This window comes from Leuciscus leuciscus (genome assembly GCF_965113295.1).
Source record: "Leuciscus leuciscus genome assembly, chromosome: 10".
Classification (NCBI taxonomy): domain Eukaryota; kingdom Metazoa; phylum Chordata; class Actinopteri; order Cypriniformes; family Leuciscidae; genus Leuciscus; species Leuciscus leuciscus.
The window spans coordinates 42,712,840-42,721,130 of NC_138734.1; the positions used below are offsets into that span (position 1 = coordinate 42,712,840).

The following is an 8,291-nucleotide window of genomic DNA, read 5'->3' on the forward strand; positions in this document are numbered from 1 at the left end:
GAATCCTTTTTCCAAACCATGTTTTTGTCTTATCCTGATTCACTATAATAAGTGTTTATATTTGGACTATTTTAGACCGGTCGGGTCACAACCACTGCGGAGTAGAACAGTACTGTACCTGCATGAATCACCATAGACATAAAAAGAGAGAAGTAGCTTCAGCTACAATGTTCTTCTGCTAGATGCATGCAGTTTTGTTTATTAACCCCTGAAGCGCCAAAAGTTACATAGTGCCGCTTTAATAATAACATTTCTCTTTACTCTTTGTCCAGAGTTAAATTACTCCAGTAAACAAGTTTCTATCAGATGATGAAATACCTTTTTCTCTTCTCTTCTGTAGACTTTCAGACTGCAGCATCAGTGAAGAAGGTTATAAAGCTCTGGCTTCAGCTCTGAGATCAAACCCTTCACACCTGATAGAGCTGGATCTCAGAGGAAATGATCCTGGACAATCAGGAGTGAAGGAGCTCAGTGATTTACTACAGGATCAGAAGTGTCAACTCAAGACACTGAGGTGAGACATGATGAAATAACACAAAATAAATATGCATGCTAAATATTCTTTCAGTAATACAATAAGCTCCACAAGTTTTGTAGTGGGAGTTACTGAGTTTTGTTTAGATACAATTGCAACCGTCTACGCACACCTTGGCAATAGAATCACCATTAGCTAGTGCATTTTTTTGTTTACTCACCAGACTTTTTAAATATCTGAACATACACTCTTAACATCAGTCAATCAAGCATTATATAATGATAATCAAGCTCTATTTAATGATAGTACTTAAGTAATTAGAACTAAAACTTGGCAACCATGTATGAATGCATATTTGTCATTTTAACTGAAATTAGGGCTGTTGGTGCTTAAGATATTGTTGGTCATTCAGTGTTTCTGGAAAAAAATAGATAATAGTAATAGATAATAGTAATTATTATTAAAAAATAATAATACTACTACTAATTGTACTACTAAAAACAATATATAACACACTAAGGATTGATGAGCTGCTGGGCTCATGAATATTAATCACGTTGTCAGTGTTCGCTCGAACTGATTTGCTGAAATCAAAACAGGGACGTAATAGATGAGCGCCAGCCAATCAGATTGCCGTTTGCGCATTAGTTCCGCCCACTACCGGAGACACCGGCATATCTGCTTGTTCCTTGTTGCTGAATAATTCCAAATGAACTGTTATTTTGACAGGAAAATACAGCAAAGAACACTATTTACATGTAGTGCGTCGATTCTGCGTGGTATGCAAGACTCTCTCTCTCTCTCTCTCTCTCTCTCACTGAGGGTGAGAAACAGTGCTCTCACCAAAGCAACGGCGAGTCGTGCGTCTTCACACTAGAGTTTACGGTACGTCAAATACAGGTAGGCTGCGCACAGAGCCATTGAAAAACATTTAACAGCTCTGGCAAATATTTGACAGAACTTGTGGGCAAAAACCATAGACTGTAAAAAATAGGCAAAAACCCGTTACTCCTGACCAGACCACATCAGTTTTGTAACAGTGCCACCTATTGGTAAAAGTGATAAACCATTAAATCACAGTACTAGTGATTGTATTTGATTTTTCAGGCATTTTGCCTAAAATCATCTTAAAATGTCTTCAATTGCGAGTTTTTGCAGTTGCTCCCAGCCATGTTTGCATGACTTGTCGTGTTCTTTGTGCTTGGACCCTACGGTATTGGAAAAAATGTACCCATAAAGATAGAAATATCTGAAATCCTTGTCCTTGTGAGGACTTTTTTTTGGTCCGCATGAGGAAACAAGCTCATACATCATACAGAATATAATTTTTTGAAAACCAAAAATGCAACAAAAAAAAAAGTGTGATGGGTAGGTTTAGGTTAGGGTTAGTGTAAAGGGAGAGAATATACAGGTTTTTGTTTTTTTAACAGAATATAAACAATTATGCCAATAGAATGTTCCCATAAAACATGGAATCCTAGTGTGTGTGTGTGTGTGTGTGTGTGTGTGTGTGTGTGTGTGTGTGTGTGTGTGTGTGTGTGTGTGTGTGTGTGTGTGTGTGTGTGTGTGTGTGTGTGTGTGTGTGCGCATGGATGACCGTGTTCATCAGCCACCACAGAAGACCCTTTTTGACCTAGGAAAAACCCTGAAATATTGTTTAGAAATGTTTGTATTAAGTTTTGCTTGGGTTTCATACAAGATGTTTTGCTTTTTTTACAGGTGAAATGGAGGGAGATAAGCCTGATCTCAGCTCAGAGGAGGATTAGCATGAATATGAGTCTTCAGTATTAGACCTTCATCATAATGATGTTGGGAAACTCCTCCATAAAACTTTAAAAATTAAAAAATTAAAACGAAAATAAAATTAGCAAATGATATAAACAAACTCTCAAATTAAAATTACATCATTGTGTGATACATTTTATCTGTCAAAGATTTTAATCTGTCAAATCTGTCATATGTATCTTTATATTACTTAACTTTGATCTGATTTACAATTATATTTCGCTTACATTTTATATACAGAATATTTATTTTTATTGATACATTTTTATTTGTATGAAACTCTGTCTCTCTGCTTTGACTGACATACGGATAATGCCTGTTATCACCCATAATCCACATTTTAAGTTGTAGCTTTCGCATTCCCCAGTCTAGATATTCTGTCCAATGCTTTTTGATCAGCAATTATAATTTTCTCATTTGCCATTGTATTGTATATTTGTTAGCATAATAAAATTTAATTTTTAAAAAACATAAAAAAGTTTATGCTTAATTGTGACCTTATATAATGGAAGTGTTATATAAAGAAAGACACTTGTAATAATCATTGTAACCATGTATGAAGAATTTCATTTATGAAGAAAAACTGTAAATTGTTGTTGTAAAGCGATTTATTAAGAAAATGGTTTATAAAGAAAAACACTGCAATTGTTTTTGTAAAATGGTTTGAGAAAGTGGTTTATAAAGAAAAACATACCACACTTAACGTTTTCAGCATTTATTAAAAAGCATAGTGAGGAACAAAACCTGCATTAGAAAGAGCTTTGCTATTTTTGTTTTGTTTAAAATTTATTATTTTGAAAAGTGAATTAGTCCAGTTCTCTTAAAGGGATAGTTCACTTTGAAATTAAATGTTGGTATGTTTTAGCTTACCTCAAGGGCATCCAAGATGTAGGTGTCTTTTTTTCCGCAGTAGTTTCAATTTTGATATTTTTAGGTCAAACCGTTCTTGTCTGTCAGTCATATAATGCAGGTCGATGGTCACTGTCTCAAAGAGCATGCACAGAGTCCAAATTAAAACAATTCCCCGTCGTCCAAATTAAACAATTCCCCATCGTAAGTACACATTGATGGCCTAAGACACGAAACGAGCGGTTTGTGTGAGAAAACGAACAGTTTTTATATCGTTTTTACCTCTTGAACTCAGCCACGTCCAAATGATCTGACGGCGCGGGCGGGTATAGATATATACACTAGATGTCGCCTTGGCTACGGTTTCGCAGTAGCCAAGGCGACATCTAGTGTATATATATCTATGCACCAGTCTGCGCACACGTCAGATCAGATCACTTGGACATGGCTGCGTATAAGTGGTAAAAACGATATAAATACTGTTCGTTTTCTCACACAAACCGCTCGTTTCGTGTCTTAGGCCATCAATGTGTACTTACGATGGGGAATTGTTTAATTTGGACGACGGGGAATTGTTTTAATTTGGACTCTGTGCATGCTGTTTGAGACAAGTGACCATCGACCTGCATTATGACTGACAGACAAGAACGGTTTGACCTAAAAATATCAAAATTGAAACTACTGCGGAAAAAAAGACACCTACATCTTGGATGCCCTTGAGGTAAGCTAAAACATACCAAAATTTAATTTCAAAGTGAACTATCCCTTTAACTGTAGTGTAACTGGTATTAAGATGCAACAGCAGATGCAGAGAGATTATGCCATTTCTCGAGCTCACCACTAGAGGTCACACAATATCATGTGAAGAATAAGTTTTATATAATAAAACATCAATAGTAGCCTACAAATAGAAATAGCATCAATCTTTTTTGTAGTTTTTGGTAGTGAACATTTACCAACAAGTATTGGAGAAATGTTCTACTTTCTAATTTATGTCGAAACACATAAATGAACTAATTGTGATATATTTTGTATAGGGAAAGTACAGTTCAGACTTTCAAGTAAATTTTACTTAAAATAAATGTATTCAAGAGCAGAAGTCAGATCAACTCTTAATGGCAAAAGAGATTAGCCTACATTTGCAAACACACAACTCAAGTTTCTTTCAGCAAGTCTGTCTTTTCACAAAACAGAAGAGACACAAAGACTTTAACACAAGAAGAAGTTTGAAAAATATTTTTATTTCTTCTTTTTCATCATTCTTGGTAAATATCAATTAACTTTTGTTATAAGATCACATGTGCACGGCTTCTCTCCAGTGATAATGTAGGGAATCACTCGTTATACATAAATCAGGAAACAGTTCATGTTTTACTTACATATACGATTCAGTTTTACTCCAAATAACACGTGCTGAGTGAACGATCAGCAATCAAGAGCATTCAACAGAAGTGCTCTCTATCTCTCTCTCTCTCTCTCTCTCTCTCTCTCTCTCTCTCTCTCTAATAATAATAATAATAATAATAAGCAGCTACATTCCTCGTTTTACTTTCTTTGCCATTGACATCCGAGTCCGACTGAACTACAAACTTTCCACTGACGTCTGTGATAAAGCCAAGGGATGCGCTAGACCAGTTTTGTATCCCCATTATAGTCTCTGTTGTCAGTGTTTCTATGTCTGGACACAAACACTGTACACTAGGGGGACCACCATCAAACAAACCAAATGTGGGACGATTACTAAGTTTGTGTGGGACAATGTGGGACGTTACCAACACTAAAACATAACCTGAAACTTATATGTCTATTTAACTTAATAAAAACATTTGTATTCTGCATTTCTGCTGATAAAAATACTTTGTTCTTTAGTCCCTTCCAGAAAACACCATTACATCACAGTGTAACATAACATGTCTTTATTTTACATGTCATTTAAACAGGGTATCTGCACAATTTTTTAAGACAAATTTAAGGCTTTTTAAGACCTTTTTAAGACCTGAAGAAATCAAAAGGAGTACCGTACATTAGGGGTGCGCAATATTGACAAAAATGTCTATATATTTTAAAAGTTTTGTTGATAATAATTAAATGATATTTTACTGATTGTGTTTTTGTGCTGGTATCCCGGCTGGTTTAGGCCTGTTGTTGACAGCAGACCCACGAAGATATTCATATTTTTTATATGCAGTGGTCAGTTCACAGTAGTGACCGAAATTAACATTTTTATTAAGGGGCAATATTAGCCACCTTAAATTGATTTCCAGGGGCATTTTCACCAATACATATATGGACATTGTTTCTAAACGTATTTAGAGGTATGCATCACCTTTTATGTCAAATTCTAACATTCAAATTAAATTATATTAGAACAACACAGTACCAATGTCAAATTAAATCATTAAATTAAAATCCATCCTTGCAGTGCAGAGGTGACACAGAAGCAGCATCAAAACTGGCATTAGCCTACTATATTTACACTTCATTTACAATTGCATAAATAAAGCTATTCAAATATGAAATGATTTTTAATTTTAACATTTTAATTAAAGGATACTTTAAAGGGGTCATATAATGGTACATGCACTTTTACAAGTTGATTGTACTGAAATGTGTGTTGGCAGTGCCTGTACACAACCATCATAAAATGATAAAAATCCATCCAGTGTTTTTTTTTAAAGGTCCCATGACATGAAATTTTCACTTTCTGAGGTTTTTTAACATTAATATGAGTTCCCCTAGCCTGTATATGGTCCCCAAGTTTCTAGAAATTTCAATCGGTGTAAATCGAGCTTTTGCTATCTTTCTCTGCCTTTGAGAAAATGGAGGCTCATTCGCGCTGATCTTGAATCTCCTCCTTATGACGTCATAAGGAGGAAATGTTACCTCCCTTTCTCTGCTTTGCCCGCCCAGAGAATATATTTTCCGCCCATGAGAAAATGAGCTAGGAAGTAGAACGCGCGCGCGCGATTTTAGTTTGTCCACGAGAGATATCATGGCTTTTGAGCGAGCGAAGCATAATAATTGCTCAATAATTGGATGTACAAATGAACATCGAATGGTCAATACAGAGCTGGGCTTGCTGAACGTCTGAAACTAAAGTCTGGATCACTCTCTTCTCAGCTAACGTTACACACCTCGGACAAGTAAGTCAACTAATGATATATAAGTGTGTTGCTTTACTGTTTATGGTTACCTAGATTGTTACACGTAGAATGTGGCTGTAACATTATCTATGCAGCTATGCAGTTTATGTGTGTGAATACACACACTGTAACGCGAGTGTTGTACACGTCTTTGTTATTTGGATAACTGTTTTCCTGTTGGTTATATGGCGCGCGCGATATCCGCATTTCAAGATCGCAGAGCTTGATGTAATTGTAATAAGATAAATTACAGACGTTACAGATCTCTCATGAAAAGGCAACAGTAGGTTAGCGTTAGCTACATGATAATAACTGTAAACCATTCGAATAAAGTACCGTATCCAAACATAATATTTTAAACTAACCATTCGGAAACGTCCTGCTGGAGCCGCTGAGTTGCAACTTCTTCATCCGTTGCTTCTCCATCCGGATCAGATTCTGGGTCAAACTGAAATGCTTGAAAGACTGCGTGTCTTCGTGCCATTGCTATTACCAACGTAAACATGCACGCCACGGTACCGTTGGAGGGTGGGTGTGGCCTTGACCATCTTGCGCCGCCTTTCTCCTCCTCATTATCATTTAAGGCTACAGACACCGAAACGGCCCGTCTGAAGGAAGCTCATTCTGGGACTGGCTTGTAGTGGCTATAATTCTGCACCGAGGCTGAATTTTTGGAAAGAGATTTCAGATACAGTACTAGGGACCACTAAGGTCTATATTAAAGCCTACAAAAAGTAGCATGTCATGGGACCTTTAAATCTTCTTATATGTTTCCCCCCTTTCCTAAATCAAGCCGTTCGACCGTGTGACGTCACACGGTCGGACGCCCCTCCCACAATGGTGATTGACAGACCCGTTTCAACACAGACCCGCCCTCGCGCCCTCGTAAGCGAGCTGTCAATCATAGCCCGCACCAACCGGCGCGTTCATTGCTGATAGCTGGAGCACTGAGTAGAATCAGAGACAATTTATATAAGAGACATGCCACTTCCTCAATCCTCAATACAACTATATAAGGAAAACCCGTAACGGCAAAGATGGCGGTTGTATGCACATGTCCCGCCCCTCCCGCTGGAAAGCCAATCATCTGCTTTTAAAAGTCAAGCCGGGAAACATTTAAGCCTATCGTCTGGTTCCACTGACGCATGCGCACAGTTGAGGTTTTGCGACAGCGGAGAGAGAGAGAGAGAGCCCCGGTCGCGCGCGCGCACTCTCTCTTCGGAGCCAGACGAAAGTGTAAATAAGACTTCACCGTCTCCAAATTAAGCGCTGTCTTGCTCTCTCTCCCGCACGCATATTAATCAAAATAAAACGACATTATTATGGTAAAAGGTCGGAAGACCAAAGTTTCATGTGGAGCATTCGGAGATTTTTTTTTCCTGAATTACCGCTGGGTGTGAATTGTGCTAAAATACGTTGCCTTATCTTCTCTGAAATGCGTTCCGCACATTCAGCTGACATAAAATTACTCTCTAAATAAACGAAAAAACCTATCCAGTGATGTAATGTTTTCTGTGTTGACACTAACCTTGTGGGATGTCCATGTCCTAACTGCTGGGATAATCACACAACCGTATGACACGTCCAATTTGCGAACTAATGACTCTTTTGAACCGATTCATGTTAATGAATAGTTAAAACAACTGATCTATACAATACATTGTTATTACTGATAAAGTGCAAACCCTGCTTATATTTAAATAATGGAGAACAATATTGACATTGATTATTGCACAACACCGGCATTCTGGATAGAGACGTAAATGAAGTTGGTGTCGTGAACCCTAGCGCATGCGTAGTAAAAGTATAACGTGGGGAAAAAGGCGTTTTAAACCTTATTTTGGGGCAAAGTCATCAAACTTTTCCAGCGATTTTTATCATATTTTACTGCTGTTTCTATACATGCAGTTTTTATGTCCCGGTGACCAGTGAAAGTGCAGTTCTGACTCTCTGCCCATTCATATAGATAGGAGCCTGGTCTTGTTAGTCCGAAATAGCTGCCCGGAGGCGTTGCCAAGATGGCGGCCGAGTGGCACCTT

General features: G+C 37.6%; 1 protein-coding gene and 1 long non-coding RNA gene across 2 annotated transcripts in view; one reads left to right on the plus strand and one right to left on the minus strand.

Annotated features, from left to right (window-relative positions):
- The window catches only part of LOC309507893 (uncharacterized protein), a 313,871-nt gene extending 310,844 nt beyond the window's left edge, over positions 1 to 3,027 (plus strand). The window contains exon 126 of the mRNA XM_082182320.1: positions 341 to 3,027. Within this exon, the coding sequence (XP_082038446.1) occupies positions 341 to 518 (178 nt within the window). The 3' untranslated portion in view covers positions 519 to 3,027. The remainder of the gene's footprint in view (positions 1 to 340) is intronic.
- Positions 2,522 to 4,160, minus strand: LOC309507960. Its single transcript, XR_014209324.1, has 2 exons — positions 3,893 to 4,160; positions 2,522 to 3,096 (listed from the first exon to the last, which is right to left on the minus strand). It is a non-coding gene; the product is annotated as an uncharacterized lncRNA (long non-coding RNA).
- Positions 4,161 to 8,291: the final 4,131 nt, after the last annotated feature.